The sequence below is a fragment of the Gopherus flavomarginatus genome, chromosome 7 (genome assembly GCF_025201925.1).
Source record: "Gopherus flavomarginatus isolate rGopFla2 chromosome 7, rGopFla2.mat.asm, whole genome shotgun sequence".
Lineage (NCBI taxonomy): Eukaryota > Metazoa > Chordata > Testudines > Testudinidae > Gopherus > Gopherus flavomarginatus.
In genome coordinates, this window is record NC_066623.1 from 77040519 (window position 1) to 77062808 (window position 22290).

The window sequence follows — 22290 nt, forward strand, 5'->3', positions numbered from 1 at the left end:
ACTTTAATATAAAAATTAACAACACAGGAACTACCATGTGGACTAATGTTCCTTCACATAGTATATTTGTAAAATGAAATGAATCAGTTACAGAATTGTCAGCTGGCTGCACTACAGTGCTGCAGAATCTAAGGTCACTTTGCAGGAAAACTTAGGCCTGGTCTACACTGGCGGGGATTGATCTAAGTTACGCAACTTCAGCTATGTGAATAACGTAGCTGAAGTCAACATGCTTAGATCTACTTACTGCAGTGTCTTCACTGCGATAAGTCGACAGCTGATACTCTCCCATTGACTCCGCCTGTGCCTCTCGCCCTGGTGGAATACCAGAGTCGACAGGAGAGCGCTTGGTCGATTTATCGTGTCTAGAATAGATACAATAAATTGACCTGTGCTGGATCGATCTCTGCTCATCGATCCAGTGGGTAATGTAGACAAGCCCTTAGTTCCAATTTTCTGCAGAATACAAGAATACAAACAAGTACAGCTATGTGCCCCTATTTGCCCTTTCCCATAATTCAAGAGCAAGGGAGCAGTCATAGAAATAAAAACTTAAGTGAAAAATAGGAAGCTATGAAGTCATCTTGTTCTTGGCCCATGAAGTCACCCTCAGCTCAACAAACATCCAGGGACAGTGCCAGTGCAAAATTACCTTCACTTGCCTCCCTCCTACACAAATATGTACCCAGAACCCAGTCTTACCCTGCTCTGCCAGGAGGAGGTTCTCTGAGTCAGAGTGAAGGCATGTTAGTAGGACAATGTGGCATAGCTTACATTGCTTCTGAGCTGCTATACCAGTTATTTGGATAAAGACAATTCGGGCTCTGGGAATGTCAGTTTGTCACTTTTCATGACCATTATTGTTATTTTTAAAGGCCCCCTGACACCAACTCTAATTATATTAAAGGAACATTCATCCTTTCAAAAGTATTTTTATTTATTATGCTACAGTGCAGGAATGGCAGCTGCATTTTTCAGAGATATACAGATTGAAGTTTTTCTTAAACACTGGAAAGGAAAGAATGTTGCAGGCTGGAGGACAAATAAATTCACATATAATGTCAAGACTGAGGGTTATAAAGTTACTGAAGAATAACATGAAAGGCCAAGGAAAAGTTAAATTGTGTACTAGCTTCTGTGTTACTGCACAATACAGCTTCATAAGGCTCAAAAAAACTGATAGGTGTTCCCCTCAGCAGCAGGAAAACTGAAGCAGCAGGCCATTTTCATTTTGTTGCTGTATATAACAAACAAGGAGTAAAATCATGTCCTCACTAATGTTTCTCTGTTGACTTCAGCAGAGCTAGAATTTCTCTCCATGTGTTAAGTATCAGAGGGGTAGCCGTATTAGTCTGGATCTGTGAAAACAGCAAAGAGTCATGTGGCACCTTATAGACTAACAGACGTATTGGAGCATGAGCTTTTGTGGGTGACATGCATCTGACAAAGTGGGTATTCACCCACGAAAGCTCATGCTCAATACGTCTGTTAGTCTATCAGGTGCCACAGGACACTTTGCTGCCTCTCCGTGTGTTGAGATTCTGATAAAAATGAAGAAATCAAATGAGCTTCATCCAGAGTTGGTTTAAAGGGCTGGCACGCATGCTCCCAACAGAGAGTGGATACTACTTTTGAATTCACCAAAAGATAGATGCCGAGTGATGTGAAGCAATCCTTCCCTTGTGGAGACTGAATAAGTCACCTCTTCCATGCTTTTGGCCCCTGCAGGCCTTGGGGTGGCTGGCCAATATTATGCTTCAGGCTCAACTGTCCCACATAAAATGTAGTGCAACAATGAGGTATGCTTTGTCTTAAAGTTTAAATGTAATTAAAAAAACTCTAAACAATCAAGGAGCCTGAGGACAGCTAAACCATTTGCTTTTAAAATTATAATGTTTAACTGAGTTCCAGAGTGAACACAGAATTCCAGTTCTGGCTCTGTGGTACTGGTAACCAGTAAGATTCCATTGCTTCAAGATGTTCCCTTTGATATATAAAAGCCGTTTTTAAAAATGACCCATGCCATCTCTCTGATTTGGATACCCTTCATGGTTGCAAACGCCAGCCAAGATTATTTAATTCTGGTACTCATCTTGCATATCGCTAACAGCACATATTTTCTCTGACACTCCTTGCCTTTGCATATCAGAGATGCTGTGCTTTGCTCACTCCATGTCATATGTAAAGATTCTCTGGTACTCAGGTATTTAGCTTGTCATTGCAAACAGTCTCACTAAACTAATGCATGTCTTTTGTCATGATAAAAAAGTGCCATGCAGTACATACTAGAGCTGGTCACATATTGCAAAATTATTCATGAATTAATGTCTTTCAAATAGAAGTAATTCACTTTGGCAGTATTCACAACCTATTTTTATTCACTTTGTGAATATTTGTGCAAACAAAATGATTTTTGAAAGAATGTTGACAAAAATTGTAAATATATCTGTATAAGTATTTCAGAAGTATTAATGCTAGAAATGTTTGTGCCTCCCTCTTGAAAGTTCTTCCTACATTTGGGAGTCATCCAAACAGGGAGGCCAGACATGTGACTTAGGTGACCAATCATAGAGTACAAAGAGCGAATCGTGACTAGCAAAGCATTAACAATAGTGAGTCATTCATAAGCAACCCATTGGCTCGTGCAAATATGTTTCAATCTTTCCTCAAATAATTTTGAATAACAAACAAATTCCCAAAAAATAAAGTCTGTTCTCAGATCATTCATGAACAGAAAGGGAGTTAATTAATCTAATGAAGTGTTGTAAACAGTTTATTTAGCTCTAATCTGAACACACTGAAGTTCTTCTACAGGCAAGAATTCAGAGAAAGACAACTTGGACTTGATCCAAAATCTATTAAAGTCAATGAGAGTCTTTCCAGTGACATCAGTGGGTTTTGTGTCAGATTCCTTGTGGCTAAAGCAGCACTTCAGGAGATAATATTGTATGGGCTTGATACAGTACAAATCTGTAAGTATCATATAGAAGAAATTATCTCCCTCTCTCAAACTATCTCCTTGCAGCAATTTTACATATATAGAACTTTTATGGGGGGAAATTCCCAAATTACTTAATTATATAATTTCAAGATGATGAATTATGCTGTCTTGCATGGATTATGGATTGACTTTAACAAGTAAAATACTAAATGCAATTTTATTAATTTCAAAAGGCTGATTGGCTTTTGCTTTTCTAGTAAGTACATCAGATATTCAGTCATTTGAACTACCTAACCCATTTATTATAGATATCTTTTTTATGCATTATTATTGCAGTAAGGTTCTGATCCATCAACACACATGCTTATGTAAATCCATGGGAATCTTTTCCTTGACTTCAGTGAGAGCTGGATCAGACCACAAGTGTTTGAAATTAATACTTCATACTTAGGTGTTTTGCTGGACTGGGAATTAAATGCTGCATTCAGTTCTGTGCAAGCATATGCACAGATGGCATTCACCCAAGAATTCTGAAAGAACTCCAATGTGAAATTGTGGAACTACTAACTATGGTTTTTAACCTGTCCTTTAAATTGGCTTTTGTACCCAATGACTGGAAGATAGCTAAGGTAATGCCAATATTTATAAAGGGCTCTAGAGGTGATCCCAGCAATTACAGACTGGTAAGTCTAACATCAGTACCAGGCAAATTAGTTGAAACAATTGTAAAGAATAAAATTGACAGACACATAGAAGAACATAAATTGTTGGGCAAAAGTCAACATGGTTTCTGTAAAGGGAAATCATGTCTTACTAATCTATTAGAGTTCTTTGAAGGGGTTAACAAACATGTGGACAAGGAGGATCCAGTGGACATAGTGTACTTAGATTTCCAGAAAGCCTTTGACAAGGTCCCTCACCAAAGCCTCTTACATAAATTAAGTTGTCATGGGATAAGAAGGAAAATCCTTTAATGGATTGAGAATTGGTTAAAAGACAGGGAGCAAAGGGTAGGAATAAATGGAACATTTTCAGAATGGAGAGCGGTAACTAGTGGTGTTGCCCAAGGGTCAGTCCTAGGACCAATCCTATTCAACTTATTCATAAATGACCTGGAGAAAGGGGTAAACAGTGATGTGGCAAAGTTTGCAGATGATACTAAACTGCTCAAGATAGTTAAGACCAAAGCAGACTATGAAGAACATCAAAAAAATCTCACAAAACTAAGTGATTGGGCAACAAAATGGCAAATGAAATGTAATGTGGATAAATGTAAAGTAATGAACATTGGGAAAAATAACCCCAACTATACATACAATATGATGGGGGCTAATTTAACTACAACTAATCAGGAAAAAGATCTTGGAGTCATTGTGTATAGTTCTCTGAAGACGTCCACACAGTGTGCAGTGGCAGTCAAAAAAGCAAACAGGATGTTAAGAATAATTAAAAAGGGGATAGAGAATAAGATAGAGAATGTCTTATTGCCCTTATATAAATCCATGGTATGCCCACATCTTGAATACTGCACATAGATGTGGTCTCTTTATCTCAAAAAAGATATACTGGCATTAGAAAAGTTTTAGAGAAGGGCAATTAAAATGATCGGCATTTGGAATGGGTCCCATATGAGGAGAGATTAAAGAGGCTAGGACTTTTCAACTTGGGAAAAAGGAGACAAAGGGGGAGTATGATAGAGGTATATAAAATCATGAGTGATGTTGAGAAAGTGAATAAAAAACATTATTTACTTGTTCTAATAATATAAGAACTAGGGGCACCAAATGAAATTAATGGGCAGCAGATTTAAAACAAATTACAGGAAGGTATTCTTCACACAGCACATAGTCGACTTATGGAACTCCTTACCTGAGAAGGTTGTGAAGGCTAGGACTATAACAGGGTTTAAAAGAGAACTGGATAAATTTATGGAGGTTAAGTCCATTAATAGCTATTAGCCAGGATGGGTAAAGAATGGTGTCCCTAGCCTCTGTTTGTCAGAGGGTGGTGATGGATGGCAGGAGAGAGATCACTCTATCGTTATCTGTTAAGTTCACTCCCTCTGGGGCACCTGGCATTGGCCACTGTCGGTAGATGGGATACTGGGCTAGATGGACCTTTTGTTTGACCCAGTACGGCCGTTCTTATGTTCTTATATTTTACTTAGTTTTTAGTTCTGTTCTATTTTTATTTTATATGCTAGCTATTTACAGCCCTTTCTAAAATAAACCACTAAAGGAAGTGTTATATCTTAAAACGAGAAGATAAAATATGAAAAGAAAATTGATGCTGATGTGTAGATTTTTATGAACTGTAGTAGGTGCAATTTTTGATTGGCTTACAACTTGTCATAATTTTTTCTTACTTTGGAACTCTGAATTTATAAGCCTATTTTTACATACAGTTTACAGAAGAGCTGTGTTCTTTTGCTAGGTGGCATCGGGTCGCTATCAGTGTGAAGAAGAAAAGTGTTACCATGATTGTTGACTGTAAAGAGAAAACAACAAAAGCACTCAACAGGAATGACAGAGCAATTGTTGACGTCAACGGCGTTACCGTCTTTGGAACCAGGATTCTAGATGAAGAAGTTTTTGAGGTAAAAGTCCAGCATTAAATAATTGCTGTTAAATGATTTGGTGGTAAGCAGAATTCCTGATGAAAGTTAAAATAAAAGCTTTTAGGAACTTCATAAGGCAAATTTGGTACAACGCAGGATACTGAATCATTCCAATTCTCTCATTCTCTCTCCAACTTGATGTTCTGGGCTAAGCATAGGCAGCAAGGTGAATTCCAGCCATTTTGGAGGGGGAGGGCGGAGAATGTGCAGGAGGTGCGGTGTGAGGAGCACATGTCTTGAAGGTACTCTATATATCTTGGGTGATTATATTGTTCATTCTATTCATTCATTTTCCCAGTAACTACAATATGCTTTAGCAAAAAGGGAGTATACCTGTTTCTATTGTTGACAGGTCAGGAAGTGAAAAAGGTTAAATGAATATGTTTAAGGAAATGTGTGACTCCTAATAATGAGGTCTCTCTAGGCAGTTTCACTACAGAAAAGAGAACACTGCAGATCAATGTTATAAACCTCTTTTGGTTTGTTTTAAAATTCTGTTCTCTGCCAATCGAAACTGATTAAAGCTGGACAATGAGAATAGAATAGAGGAGCAGAGAAACAGTTAACTCCTTTCACTTACAGAGTTGCTCACCATAGGACAGATAAAGCCAGGATTAGGCCCATGGGCTTTTAGGCAACATGTATGCCTGAGACTCTACAGTTGGGAGAGGCAATGTGGCATGAAGGTATTGTGTTATGACTCTGCTTCCCTCAAAACCCAGGGAGTTCATACTCCAATGTCTTCTGAAGAGGAGTATTCTGGGACAGAGCTAATGGGTCTGAAGGTTGAGCCATGTCTTCTAGCATCTGCAAATGGATCTACCTGTAGTCACCATGCTACCTCCTCTCCTCAGATTATTTATATGCTTGGCAAGAATAATCTGCATATGTGGCTACATCAGGCTTGTGAAAGCTCTTTTGAGTCCTGCTGTGGGCACTCCTTCACACTATTATTTTACTCATTTGGGGGTCAAAATCTGAGACCCACAATTTGTCTATGTTATTAAGTTGTCATGATCATGTTTAGTAGTATGTATGCAAATAAAAGGAATTCAGTGAGAAGATGGGACACATTGTAAAAGAAAGCAGATGACTTGATTGTAGCTTATTTTCTTGATGTTTTACAAGTGAGTTTAGATTTTAGTTTAAATAATACACTAGTCATAAGTTCATTCTTATATATTTTGTGAAAAATATTGCCTTTTAATTTTCATTGATACTCTACTTGTGTGTGGTCTGCAAAACCTCCCAGTATTTCTCTCTTTGTTTTACCTGTTATTGACTAAGGAGAGTCTTTTGATGTTGCAGTAGAGTGTTGCCAAGTATCATGTTTAGCTGTTTTTAAAATAAATAGAGGGACTGCTAACATGGAAATGTCTGGTTAAGTCATCTGTGCTTGCTTACTGAAGCAAGTCAGGGGCCTAACAACTCTGGAGCTCTTTGATTATAATGCTACCACCTCTTATCTATGTATTTTTAAAATGTTTATATTTTAAACTTCCAGAAGTTTTTTGTGTCAAAGGAAGGTTAAGACATTCCCATGCAAACACTCAAAAAATCATAGCCTCATTGAAAATTTCCCTTGACACTCTCAATCACAAAGGTTGTTGGCTTTTCAATCATATCACCACTTAGCTATTTTATCTCAGAAATAAATAATCCCTGTTGTGTCAATTTCTCCCGATATGCAAACACCTCCATTCCATTCCCTCGCCTTTGTTGCTCTATTCTGAACTCCCTCCATCTCTTCAAGTAAGACATTTTCCAAAAAAGAAGAGAAACAATACAATCTGTGTGTGAATCTCTCAAGCTGTCACCTCTTGGTTAGCAACTCTAACATGGGCTGTGCCGTGACAAAGGTATTGCACAGTTAGGGTGACCAGACAGCAGGTGTGAAAAATCAGGACGGAGGTGGGGGGTAATAGGAGCCTATATAAGAAACAGACCCAAAAATCGGGACTGTCCGTATAAAATCAGTCACCCTATGCACAGCCCAATAAAGTTAATGTTGTAAATGTTAATTTACATGGAATTAAGGACTAGATACGGAGACCAAAAATAAAGACATAGATTCTGTTTTCACATACATTCATGCAACTCCCTGAATTCAATGCAGATATGTGGGTGTAACATATCAGAATTTGGGCCAACCACTTAAACAATTTTTTTTGTCTATTTTTTATTCCATGGAGTGTGCATGTTCAAAAATATGATAAACATGGGGCTAGCAATGGTTATCTAGATTTTTCAACAACATTTCTTACCCTGAATTTGCAAAGCAGTCTTTCAGTTCCACTTCCTAATCAACTAAGAAGGAAGTTGGTTATGACTCATTAAAAAAATAATGTAGCTGTCTGTAAACCCTTTTTTTGGAATGTAAATATTCAGCACTGAGAACAGCAACAATTTTACAGCTTGTAGCATAGTTGCAGAAATGCACATTCTTTTAGTGATTCAGTTTCTCAAGGGTACATGACATGACATTGTAGCCCATTTCCCCTGGCTTCAACCAAGAGAATCAGTTACAGTACGTTTTTGTAAAATAGTGCCTAGCAGTATTTGGCTTAGGATAAAGGTTCTCACTTTGTTTCAACCCTTAAAACCCCTTCTTTCGGGGATGTCTTTTTGTTTCCTCTTTTATCATCCATCCTCCTTCCCCTATTTCTATAAGCAACAGCTTGCTCGAAAGCAAATGCAAAAGCCATTGTAAGGATTTGGTCTACAGAGGGCTGTACAACTTGAAGACTCTCATCTCCTATGGCATTCAAGGGTCCTGAGAGCAAAAATGGTGTCATGCCTTAGCATAGAAGGGCAAGACATTTTGGAAAAAAATAAAGATCTACTTATTTCCAGAGATAAATTTGAATGGAACCTTCTTCAAAGTGCTAAAATACCCAGATACGTTTTCTGGGGTGTCCAGTTTCAGCCAGCATCTGAAGTGCAAAGCTCAGAAAATGAAATGAAATGTAAGAAATACTGTTCTTCCATTCTTCCAAATACTGTCTTCTGTTAGGACTGGAAAAAGACTCTTGAGACTATCCCATTAATACATGTTACAGGAGAGAACTCTGTTGCCATCAGCTCTGCTCTGGGCCAGCTGTACAGTGGATTTTTATTCTAGAAAAACCAGTCAGAGATGGGGAACTCATGCTAGACCCTGCATGCAAACCCCCAGACCAAACAGATGCTCCCTGACCCATGCACTGGCACAAGAAAAAATACCCAAGTTTATTTAGCTGCAGAACGTGAAGAGTTAGATAGTATTTAGTGTAGGTGTTTAGGATTCTGTAGTACAAAGGAAGTAGCTTCTCCTTTTTAAACTGCTTTGTAATATGACAACAATGATGACTTTATTAGTTTGTATATATACACACACAATTTAATAGGCTTTCCTTTGCACATGAGAGGAAATACTTCACAGTATACAGTCATCCTTTGATATTTACTACCACAAGAGGTCATATAAGTCAACAGTATAGATTCATTTAAGGGCAGGGGGTAATTTTATGATCAATAACAACATTTTTACTTATGCAAGCTAAAATCCTGATCTTATAAGCAGATGAGCACCCTCAATTCCCACTAAATTTGTTGAAAGTTAATGGCACTGACAGAAGGTTTGCTGCTCACTGCTAGCATACCTCCTTGTGGTTGTTCTGGAGATTAGCTCACCCCTGCTCTGACACACCCTCCTTTGGTTTCTCTCCCCTAGTCTTGCATACACTCTCTCTCCCTGGAGAGAAGGTTACTCGTTTCTCAACATCTAAAGTAGTCTCTTTTTGTGGCAAGGCCCTCCTGCCAGTTCACTATAGTCCTCCCCTTCCAGGGTTTCAAAATCCCACTGGACAGCTGTCTCAGGCAGTCTTCTGCTCCACTGCCCAGTCTTTACACTTCCACAGTGGCTGGCAGGGGAACCTAGCCTACCCACTACTTGGGGTTCCAGTCCAGGGACCCTAAAACCAGCAGTCAAGATCTGCACTGTTCCAAACCTTGTGCTGTTTCCTAGCTCCTTCCTACTTTGTCTCTATCAAACTACTTCTCCAACCAGGTCATCTATTTTTTCCCCAGTTTCTTTCCTCTTTTCCTGCTCTAAATCCATAGCATGACCTCCACACCACAACCTCTTTCTTACAATCTACTTCCTAGTTTTATAACAGCTTAGTCTGCTCTTTGCCCAGCTGGGTTTCATCATCAATTAAAAGCTTGTCAGCTCTGACTCATCTCCAGGTGTAGCCTGTCACAGGGTTAATTGCCCCTTTCTCTCTGCTCAGGGCTTGTGAGGAGTAGATACCCCATCACAGGCACCCAGCACCTTGCTGTAACAGGCCTTTAGATAAAGATAATCAAATTTTAGCCTTCAGTGACCTGAATACTGCAGAGGTCAGGAAGGGTTGTCCCCTTTTACCCCTAACCCTATACAAACAACATTGCTCAAGTGGCCAATTGCACTATTAGAGTAATTCACTTCCTGTTAGGCATCAAGCAGCAGGATTTGATGGATCAATGATTTGACTCATTAGAGCAAATCCTGTATACTGATGTACTCTGAAATGGCATTTCTAAACCCCTCTGGCTTAGGCTTGTATACACACTTAAACAAACCATTGCCAGAACTAGATATTGTAACACGACATAATGGTGGCACTTCAGTTTGGCTTTGATGTGTCTGGGGATTCCTCTTTCAGTCAGGTTGCTATGTGGTGAATTTATTTAGAACTCCAAGAAATGACTGTAGCTAGTTCGTGAAACATTTTAGAAAACACACTTGTATCACTGTAAATAAATACTCAGGATAATAAAGTGTTTGATTTTTTTTGTAGCTACGTTATTTTACAACTTATGGCTCAAAGAAATGTAAAGCAGTCATTTGATAACATTTGGGAATGAGCTCTCTTGCTGTCTGATTCTTTGGACATTTACCATAGGTCTTACCCCCATTTCTGCTCCCACTGCACTCCTTTGTCTTCTGTGCTGTTCTTGCTCTTCCCTTCTGATCTTGGCTCCCTCTCTGTTTCCATCACAACTTGCTGTTTGTTATGGTATATTTGACAATTATACAATCCATTTGAAATATGTAGTTTGCAATTTCCTTTTGCTAGAGATGACAGGTTTTTGATTCTGTTATGGGTAGATACATACATGTGAAAGTATTTTTCCAAATTATATGCACAATACTGCAGCTTTTATTTATGTGACTAATCCTTATGTATACATGTATTTTACTTTTTTATTCTGTGCCATTCTGGGCATCTTCTCTCTAGAGTAAAGATTGTTTTTCCAAGTGAGAGTTCCAAGATTGAGCCCTATACTTTTGTATTTTAATTGTATTCCTAGCATATATGACCACTTGATGAAAATTTTATGGCTTGTGCAATGCAGGGTATGACTCCAGATGATCATAATGGTTTCATCTAGCCTTAAAATCTATGAATATACTAAGCATAGTATTCTTGGATGAGTTAACAGACCAGTGCAAATATTGTATAGATGGAGTTTTTATGAATTCATTGAAAACTGCATCTTTGTTTTTACTTCAAAAGGGAGAGGTAAACAGCAATTTCAAGGCTGTACTGAAAAAATAATACTGGTTTTAAAAAATATTCGCTACATCGTAGGAAATTTGAAACATATTGTCTTAAGCATTTGCCTCCACTTTTGTTTTATTATGAGGGTCTTTGCAATTTAGAAGTTCATCTGCCCCTGCTGCTTGTTCTTCACTTGAAGTCCTAAACCAATATTTTATGACCTCGCAGTTGATTACTATTGAGATTACTGTGATGTCACAAACAGAGGATATTGACTTGAAGTGAAGATTAAAGCAGCAGGAGTAGACAGATGCTTAATAAACAAAGACCTTGTTGTCATGAAAGTATCTTATTAAATAACAGAAGCAAAGAAGAATACTTTCTAAACAGAATATTTTTGTAAGGTGCCTACTGTGACCCTTTTACTCAACTAAGTAGACCCATAGACTTCAATGGGATTATTTTGTAAATGCTCATTCATAGAAGGATTGCACAGTGTAGCCCAAAGTTTCTGATGTGCCATTTAAAACTAATCTTTTGTGGGTTTTCAAATACATAACATGATAAGCATTGCTTTGTAAACCAAAACTCCAGAAATAGTTACTACAAAAAAGGCAGCATCAGAGTATTGTAGGAGAAGAAGAAATGAAACAATTCACTGGTTTATGGCTTTGATATAAAAATACTGAAATATGTCTGAAGTATGTTTGTAGTTTAAATACTTCATAAATAGCAGGGATCTTTTAATATTTTGCTAGCTTTCAGGATTTGTCACTCTTCATTTAGTAGAGTTGGTGTGAACAAGAGGTATCTTATAATAAGTCATTAACTAACATAGTCTTTATGCAGAAATATCTCTATAGAGATTTTTTTTCTTCCAAAAATGTGTAGATTTCACATTGATAGAACATGCATCGAATCCTTCTGTTAGGAAAGAACTATGGGCCTAATGCTGCAGCATATACAACTCTGGTTTAAGGACAATGGGAATTTTGCTTGCAGAGGTTCTGCAGGGGTGGGTCCTGTGGATGTAATCCTTGATAATAAGGGGTAGTGAGCTTCATACTGGATTTTAACCTGATTTCAATTAAAACAAAAGTAGGCCTAATCCAGAAGGCATCTAAAGAAAAACTAAGTGTCTGTGAATTTATCCCAATTTATTCCATGCAGGGGAATCAGAATCCTTCATCTATCCCTGTGCAGGGTACCCAGATGTTGGGTCCAGCTGCATAGGAGCAAATGAGGCTACTTGCCTGCTTATCTACTCAATGGAGCAGATAGGTATGAAATATAGAAGGCCTCGGCTTTGTCCCCCACTGGCTGGCCAGAATAGCTGAGCCCGTGCAGTGGAGATGAGTTATTAATATAATGCTGGTACAAACCAGCTGTAATTTACTGCTATCAGAATAAAGCACAGTGTGTTTCTGAGTCACAGCCTCCTTGACTCCTGGGTTACTGCAGCTTATGTACCACCACTTGTTCAGGACTGTGCCAAAAGTCAGTGTAGCACTTAGAAGCTTAAGTTTATTTTAACTAGGAGAATGTGAAGATATCAGTTCTGACTGAACCCCCATTCTGATTCCTACATATGGGTTTCCTAGAATAACATTTAGTCTGTGTATGTTTTCTCAGTTACAATTTCTATGAAATCACCATTACAAATAGCATTCTGTCAAAAGGATCGGCTTTCAAATGTTTACATTTACAGCTGAATAACTCATGTTTGAAAACAAATGGGACATAAAACAAAATATGTGTAATAGATTCTGGGCACAAGTGTCTAGAAACAACCTTCATGCCACAGACTCCCGGAAATGCTGCCAGCTTTCAGTTTATGAAAGAAAAAGTGAAAAAAATGAAAATTCTTCCATTTCAAAGACATCTAATGAAAAGAAGCATTCTTTTCAAAAGCTTACAACTTGGCTTTTTGTTGTTGTTCTTTTTTTACTGGAGGGATATTAGGGTTTTTTTGTTTGTTTTGTTACATTTCCAAATTCAAACAACCATGGAAAAAGAAAAAAAATGTTTTGCTTTGACAATACCTTCCCCACTCTGTTTAGAAAAAAAGAGAGACTTCTGGTAATTGCTTAGAGTTCAAGTTTATTTTTGAGGAATCTGGAATTAGTTTGCATTTATTCAGGAAGCCAAGAACTGTGCATACAGTTTATCATTCAGTGTATTGTAGTGTTTATAATTCAGTGTATTGTTAACAGTTTGACATCAATAGTATGCGTAATGGATTATTTCAGATTTTCTAAGAAGTGCAGTGAAAGTTCCAAAGATAAATAGCAATAGAAAATGTTTTCAGGTGTTTGTCTCATAATTGTATTAAGGAAGCACAGCCCCCATCTCAGCTCTACCATTTAGTAGAGAGGATCACTGCAACAGTACCCTGTGGATTTTGTAGAGGAAGACCCTCCCCTCATGGTTAATATAGCTTTGCTGTAAATATCTCAGTTTTGTGAGGCAGGGAACATGGTACTACAGTATCTTCAAAGTCAAAGGCACACCATCTTATTAAATGCAAAGTAAGGATATTGACTGCATATTATTAATTTGCATACAGTTATCCTTCTGAAGACTAGATGATCTCTGGACCGATTTGCACATAGGGTAGGAACAGAGAAGCACAAGATCTTTTCCTGCCCTGCATGTCCTATGCTCATGTCTCCATGCTTAGGAAAGAACAGGGTGTGCTGCTTCCATAGACCGCCAGTGGGACACACTGCCCCAAAGGGAGTGAGGAGGAAGTTTGATCATGCCCTTGCCCTCCCACCCCCACATTGGTTCACACAGTGGGGCCAAACATCCTATGAGGTATCCTGCGCTGTCCCCTGAACATCAGAGAGTTCAGAGAAAAAGTCTGCCAGAGGCATAGTCCCTCTCTGGAGTTTCCCGAGGGTGATACAGCTCCATTCCACATCCCACCTAAGTCTATACCTCAAAGGCATGATCTAGCCCTAGAGTTTTAGCAGAACAAAATAATTAGAGATGGACAAAAACAAACTAGCACTCTAGTGTCTGTGAAATGTTGAAGGCTCAGGAAAAAGGCAATTTCCTGCACCCCAACCCTGTGCCCCAGTGACTATATTATATATATATAATCAAGAAAAATAAACCTGAAAGCCAGTGAACTGAGATTACTTATTTAACCATGGGGAATTCTTGCACAATGTTGAGTTGACTGTCACATTTGGGATTGGAGAAAAATTACCATACACATTATATTGACAAAGACCTGAAGTGCAGGGGCTGCCTTCCTGTAGAATGTTGAGTTGCATGTAACCATTTTAGAGTTGCCAGGTGTTTGGTCTTTGACTGCAACACTCGGTCAAAAAGGGACCCTGGCAGCTTTGGTTGGCACCACTGACTGGGACATTGAAAGTCCAGTTGGCGGTGCAGTGGGGGCCTGGGGCTAAGGCAGGCTCCCTGCTTGCCCTAGCTCCACATGACTCCTGGAAGTGGCTGCCAGGTCCTTGTGGCCCCTAGGCACATGAGTGGCCAGAGAGGCTCCGTATGCTGCCTCCACCCCTAGGGCCAGCTCCACATCTCTCATTGGCCAGGAACCATGACCAGTGGGAGCTGCAGGGGTGGCACCAGTGGGTGCAGAGTCAAAGTGTGGAGCCTCCCTGGCCTCCCAGGCACCTAGGGGCCGCAGTGACCTGGCAGCTGCTTCCTGGGAGCTATGGTAAGCGCTGCCGAGACCTCTCACCCCTTCCTGCACCCCAGCCCCATGCCCCAGACCAGAGTCCTCTCCCATACCCAAACTCTCTCCTGGAGCCTATCCCCACTCCCCAACATCTTGCCCCAGTCCTGAACCCCCTTCTGCACCCCAAAGCCCTCATCTCTGGCCCCACCCCATATCCTGCACCCCAAGCCAGAGTCCTCACCCCTCCTCACCCCAAACCCCTGCTCCAGCCCAGAGCCCTCTTCCACAGCCCAAACCCCTCATTCCTGGCCCCACCCAAGGGCCCACACCTCCAACCAGAGCCCTCACCCCCTTTCCGCACTCCAATCCCCTGCCCTTACCTGATGAAAGTGAGTGAGGGTGGGGGAGAGGGAGCAATGGTGGGAGGTGGATGGAACAGGAGGGGGCGAGGCCTCGGAGAAGGGGTGGGGCTGGGGAGAGGCCCCAGTGAAGGGGAGAGGTATGAGGCTGGGCAGGGTGTTCAGTTTTGTGTGATTAGAAAGTCGGCAACCCTAATCTGTCTGTTGAGCAGTGGGTGTATGGGAGACTACTCCTGCTCTGAGTGTTGTTTAGCATTTACTGGGCATATCCATTGCTGTTCTATATCCTGGATGAACGAAGGAGCCTTCTTTTCATCAGCCCTTTGAGATCACTACTGCTCATGAGTTTCTCAGGCTGGGGCCTGGAAAGAGGAACTGCCACTAAATTACAAGTATATTATGCAGTTTTGCTTCTTATAATAGAATGTGTTTCAGGGTTGGATCTGATCAGGAGGAAGACCTCCAAAGAAACAAATGCTACAAGATGTGCTTGGTATGGGGCACATAGTACTATTCTTTTGGCTGTCATTACTGACAGTGCATCATGTTGTTTATGGGGAAATGTGTGAGGTGCAGATGTTTGGATGAGAAATAAAATTGGATTCCTGAAAACTCACTGACAAAAGAACAAATTCCAGTTTGGGCTACAGTAATTCCCCCCAGCAGTTTCAATTACATATGATATCCTTGACTTCCTGTCTTGAGTAGTATTGCTGTCCATCTCTAAGAAATTGCTGCATTCTATCCAGAGGTGGCTACGTTTCCTCGGGATGTGTGTGAGTAGCCGATTGTATGTAAGATCGAAGGACAGCTTTGTTCCATGTTGCAAAGATAAAATTATTATGGAATAATAAATCTTTTCTTAAAGCTCAAAATATGCTAGTGTGAATATGGGCTTTCAGCATCAAGAGGACATTGATTTCTATGGAAACTTGGGCCTGTATAGAATTTTGTTTTCACAATTTATTGCTTTCATAATTTATTGCTTTCACAGTGCTTCAAGTTGGCAGGCTTTTAGTAAAACGTCTTGCTGTTAATATTATGCAATGGACCTGGTGTATGGAATATTATATTAAAGGCCAGCAGAACTCTTCAGTCCCTCAGGTTTTTGCAGGAAGATTAAATGAATTCTGCAGCAGGTTTTTCTAAATTCTATAGTAATATCCAGGCTGTCTAGACTGCTGTTATTTGGAGTCTATGGCTTTACTGTCAAACAGCTAATTAGAGGAGGTTGGCATGTATCCAGAGCTTTAGGGTTTCTAGTGATTTAGTGAAGATTCTACTGCTGGATGAACAGTTTGAAAAAGCACCTTGGAATTGTTATAACTTTACTGGTATATGAAAACCGAAGATACTGGTGGTTCTTTCTAAGGTCTTCTTCATATGGTGACTGGCAAGTTTTATTATGCTTCTGTTACCATCCAGTTAGTCATGCTAAGAAATAATTGATAAGTGCTGGGTTATCTTTAATTAGGAGGGGAGGAGACCCCCAAATGCCACATGGACTAAGCAAATGGCTGGCAACAAGAAGCTTCTCTATTACATTATCATCTTTACCAGTGACTGACTTTAATAATAAAGTGCACTTATTGATCCCATTACAAACAATGTTAGTAATTGAATATCAATATCCCTATTTCACATATAAGGAAATGAAGGTTAGAGAGGTTCAGTGACGTTACACAGGTTACAGAATAATTCATTATCAGAATCAGGATTGGAATCCTGGTCTGTTGACTCTTAGTACTACGTCTTATCCCCTAAATCATAATGCCATCCAGGCAAGTTAGTTATTTCACCTCACTGTATCTTAGGTTCCCCATCTGAAAATCTGTGACTATGGGCTTGAGTCAAAGACCACTGAAGTTAACTGAAACACTTCTGTTTACTTCTGTGGGCTTTGGATCAGATTCAGTGCTTTTAATTATAAACCAAATCCCCAAGTACAAAGGAATTAAGATGTCCGCAGCCATGTAAGCATCACTATTCCCACTACACAGTTGAGGGTTAGTGGAGATGAATGAATCACTTACCTTGACATAGAGATTTAGGCACTGGTTCTGATACTAATTTAGGCACTAATTCAGCAAGGTACTCAAATTTATGGCTAACTTCAAGCACATCAGTAATCATTCAGTTCAAGGGAGCTATTCATGTGCTTAAAGTAGGGTACATGTGTAAGTAGCTTGCTGAACTGGAGTCTTACTATATGATCTAGGCTATGTCATTTAGCCTCCCTAGATCTCAGTTTTCTCACCTCTATAATGGAGGTAATGACATTTACCTGCTAAACAATGTTTGAAAAACTTATATATAAGTTTATCAACACTGACCCAGACTAAAGCAGTTTTTATACCGTCCTCCTACCCATCTCTAATATCAGATCCTGTAGGAAGAGGGAAGGGAGGCCTGGTTAAGCAAAGGCACCAAACCTCTGGATTTGGAAAACTCCTTACACAGCATCTGTACATCCTTTCATGGATAGGATTGCCCGAATTAAAGCAATGAGCTGAAATTGTGAGGAAATTTTGTATAATTGTGACTTTAGTACCACTCAAACTGTTAAATGGAATGAGAACCTCAATGGCATATAGTAATCAGATTGTCTGTCTCAGTAAACTCTGTCTGCATCCTTTCCTCTGGGCCTCCATTAGATTTTTTAGCTCATCTAAATTCCTTTTAAATACAACCAACAACACTATGCAGTCCAGTCTCTGCTCTTCCTGTTGAAGGAAGAGGTTTGTATATTTCCTTCCACTTCTGCAACTCTTTTCTCCTGTGTCCTCTCTCATATTGTTTTGCTATGAGACTGCAAATTTTATTCATGGATCGCGCAACACAGGGATCATTTAGGTGCCTAAGTACAGGTATAGAGTCTGATTTCCAAAAGCATCAATGACCCACAGCTCACGTTAACTTCAGCTAAAATTATGGGTACTCAACACTTCTGAAAATGAGGCCATTAGGAGACAAACTTTAGGGACTTGGGTTTGAAAGTTTAGGAAAATGGAATACTTACAGATTGTTCACATGGCTGAAATATGTTGTCATAAAGACAAACATTTACAATCAATGAATTCATTTGTGAAAATCAAAGTCTCCTTGTGGATAATTCTTAAACGGAAAACAAATGTATATTTGTCAGATAAATGGCTATTAAAATATTACCCAAGACTGATTACTGTAATGATATTAAGGCATTTAGATTGTAGATGCCAGATGGAGTACCAGCTGAATGTGCATGTGGAGTCTGATCTTGTAGGTTGGGATGATATTGTTGACCAATCTGTGGTGCCATCTGTTCAGTAATAACTAGAACAATGGTATCAGAACAGCACTTCCAGCATTCATGATACTATATAAACAGAGGGTGTAACCCTGCCTTCAGGGACAATTTCAGTACAATATACAAGTATTCTAAGAAGCCAAGATGACAATCAGAATACAAAGAGCATTACCTCCTAGCACAAAGGGAATATGTTTACTGGGGGAAAGAGGGAAAGAAAAGGGAAACGTAATTCTCAGTAAAACAAACAGAAAATCAATCAATGTATTGACACCTCTCACATTCCTGGGTGGCTCGACCACTGGATCCTGAGACCTCAGAATGGTGGCCATAGCTGCCTGAATAGAAATGGAATGCTCTCTAACTGTTTTTGAGCTCCCTTTTTATGTGGACCTATCCCTGGCAGATGGGCAGTGCTGGAAAGTGCAATCAGTGGATCAGGAGTATCTTTAAACAATTTTCAGGAATCTAAACCAAATGATAACAACAAAGAGCTTTTTGTCCTGTATAAATGTATAGTCCTACACAACAGTCCTGTGCCAAAATTCTGTGGTGTGTAAGTCCAGTGCAAAGCAAAATCCAGCCTACAGACTGTCTTATCCCAGTGGCTTTGCTTAAACTTAACTATCTGTCTAAATAGACAGTGGCTTCTGAGGTATTCCCTGGTGTACTCACAACAGCTGCCACAGTGTGGATGCTGATCTACATGGGCATCTCAAGAACACAAGCAGCTGGGTAGTCCACAGCAGGCTACCTGAACTGGGGATTCTTCATAGTCTTTGCCTTTTTTTCACCCAAGGAAGAGAGCAGGGCTGCCCAGAGGGAGCGGGCAAGTGGGGCAATTTGCCCCAGGCCCCGGGCCCTGCAGGGGCCCCCATAAGAATATAGTATTGTATAGTATTGCAACTTTCTTTTATGGAAGGACCTCCCGAAATTGCTTTGCCCCAGGACCCCTGAATCCTCTGGGCAGCCCTGGAAGAGAGTGCTGGCTGGAGTCCATCAGGATAAAGACCAGGGTCTTCAGAGAACTCGAACTGTCTGGGTTCCTCCCTACCAAAACTGACTTCTTTGGTTGTTTGCTCCCTCTAGCTTGCCCCTTCCCTTCTCTCACTCAGTAGTGATCTGGCTGGGGGAAAGGGGAGGCACAGGAGGGCATAAGAACAACTGTTTACTCTTTCCAGGAACACTTAGTACTGGAGCTTCAGGCATTAGTCATACACTGACCTTGCACAGCCACTCACAGGAGTAAGTTGCACCTTTAAGGTTTACCTGAAGAATAATTATGATAAATATTTAGCACATGCATAGTACTTTTCATGTATAGATTTCAAAGTACTTAACAAAGATCAGGAAGTTTTAATAGACTCATTCTACACACAGGGAGAATGAGGCACAGGGAAATTAAGAGTCTTATCCAAGATCATGTTACAGAGTCAATGACAGGGCTGGATGAGAGGTCACATGTCTGTTTGCTAGACTGATATATCTATCAATACACTTCTAACAATATTTATAGAATTATTCTGACAACTGACCTGACAGCCTATGAAGTAAATGCAATACGAGACAGTTACAGTTTCACTGAATAAAACTTTTTGCATTAACAAGTATGTAGATTTCAGGTACATATTCAGTTACTGCAAATTACCTAATATATCAGCTCAGATAATATGATAAACAATCTGGCAAATATTGTATGAATATATTAAATGCTTTGGTAAATATTGTAGAAAAGCAAAGGTTTTTTTAGTTATGAGTAGAGCTGGAAGGATTTGGGGGGGTTGCTTTCTGTAACTTTTCCTTTTATATGGAAACAATACTGTATAAAGTTGTTAATTTCTCCAAAATATGTACATGGAAAAATTTTCAACTACTCTTAATTTGAAAAAAAATAGTTATTAAGAGGTTTACAGTCACTTTAAATGCTTTGGAATAATTGTGAATTTTCACAACTCTTTTGTAAATTTTGCATTTGCAATATTAATTTATTAACTTGAAAAGCAAACTGGTAAGGGGATTTTTTTTTTAATTTTTGTAAAAACAGAATAAAATGTTGTTGTTAAGGTACATGTTTAAAAAATATCAAGTAATAGAATCACCAAAAAAACCCTAAATTCCATTTCAGGAAAAAAATTGTACTTATGGGATTTGATCTAGAACATATGCTAAATTTCAGCAAGATTATATTTGTGCCTGAATAATGAACCCATGAAAATAGTGGGCATGTTGGCAGATTTTCTTTAAGTACTTTAAATGGTGTCATTATATTAAGAAATAAACTAGGAGACCAGAAAGCTGGCCTTAAAAAATGATCAACATATGGTTCTTGCAGGGGCTCTCAGCAGTTCTATTTTTGTTATCCAGAGTAGTGGGTCTTTTCTGGTATGATGTTGTTTTTACACATTATACACAGGGCTAGATAAGAAAATAACATTCTGTATTAACTGGTAGAATGTTTGTTTTGGTACATTTCATATTGTATTTTCAGATATCACTTATTGTAGTTCCATTTCTCATTGAAAGAGACCATGATTGGGTTTGATTTTAGCTTTTTTGTCTTCTTTTTTCTTTTATTCTCTGTTTTGTAGTACAGTTATGATACAAACTCTTGGAATTATAGTGCTGATCGCTTGCATGCGGAGCTTCATGCTGGCAGTAGGAAGTGTCCCGAATTAAATCCTAGTAATTTAGACTAGTTGTTCCCACTGACCAAGTGTGAAAACTGCATGAAAATGATAGCTGAGAAGTTGTACTTTCCCAGTCCCCTCACTTCCAAATAGATAAAATGTTCAAGCAAAGATTTATAGCTAGTCCAGCTGATATAAAATTACCTAGCTCTTCAATCTGACCAACAATAGACTCATAGACTCATAGACTTTAAGGTCAGAAGGGACCACTATGACCTTCTAGTCTGACCTCCTGCACAATGCAGGCCACAGAATCTCACCCACCCACTCCTGTAACAAACCCCTAACCTATCTCTGAGTTACTGACGTCCTCAAATTGTGGTTTGAAGACCTCAAGCTGCAGAGAATCCTCCAGCGAGTGACCTGTGCCCCATGCTGCAGAGGAAGGCGAAAAACCTGTAGGGCCTCTGCAAATCTGCCCTGGAGGAAAATTCCTTCCCGACCCCAAATATGGCGATCAGTTAAACCCTGAGCACGTGGGCAGGACTCACCAGCCAGTACCCAGGAAAGAATTCTTTGTAGTAACTCAGATCCCACCCCATCTAACATCCCATCACAGACCGCTGGGCATACTTACCTGCTGATCATCAAAGATCCAAAGTGGCTGGCCAGAGCCAGGACATTAGCAAAGCAAGAGAGGGGTGTGGCAGTGACATCACAAAGGCCTTTTGCAGGACCTCAGACTATTGGTCAAAGGCGGTAGGGAGGTGGTGACCCCACAGAGAGATGCTGACATCAGCCAGGCAGGACAGGGGCGAGGAGCCAGGGAAACCTCAGAGACTGCTGTGGCTTTGCTTCAGCAAGTCTACTTCTCAAAGTCTCTCTTTGAGGACTGAGAGAGTATTCGAGTTCACAGACGTGAGCGCCAGGAGGAACCTCTTTTGTGTTTTCTCCTTCGCTTTTAGTGATTTTCCTGGGAAACAGACATCCCTGTTTAGAAGGTAAGAGCCTCCTCGAGGTTTGAAACCTGTTCAGTCTGATCCATCTGGTGACATTTGGTAAAGCTGTCATTCAGAATAGCAGAAGCAATACATACAAATAAATGTAATTAAGTCAAGAAAACTTAAGCATGAATAACTAATATGTATCTGTTGTCTCTGGTAGATTACAGGACTATAAAGACTAATGGAGTGGCAGGACCAACTGTGAATTAATTAAAGTATAAAAAAATAAGATTAAAACATTAAAGACGAGCTTCATTTGCTTGATGGTGTTACAAGCAGATC

At 39.6% G+C, this 22290-nt stretch overlaps 1 protein-coding gene across 1 annotated transcript in view; it reads left to right on the forward strand.

Moving 5' to 3' along the window:
* The window catches only part of COL11A1 (collagen type XI alpha 1 chain), a 228243-nt gene that overhangs the window by 33331 nt on the left and 172622 nt on the right, over positions 1-22290 (forward strand). The window contains exon 4 of the mRNA XM_050963625.1: positions 5375-5537. Coding sequence (XP_050819582.1) covers positions 5375-5537 — 163 coding nt within the window. The remainder of the gene's footprint in view (positions 1-5374; positions 5538-22290) is intronic.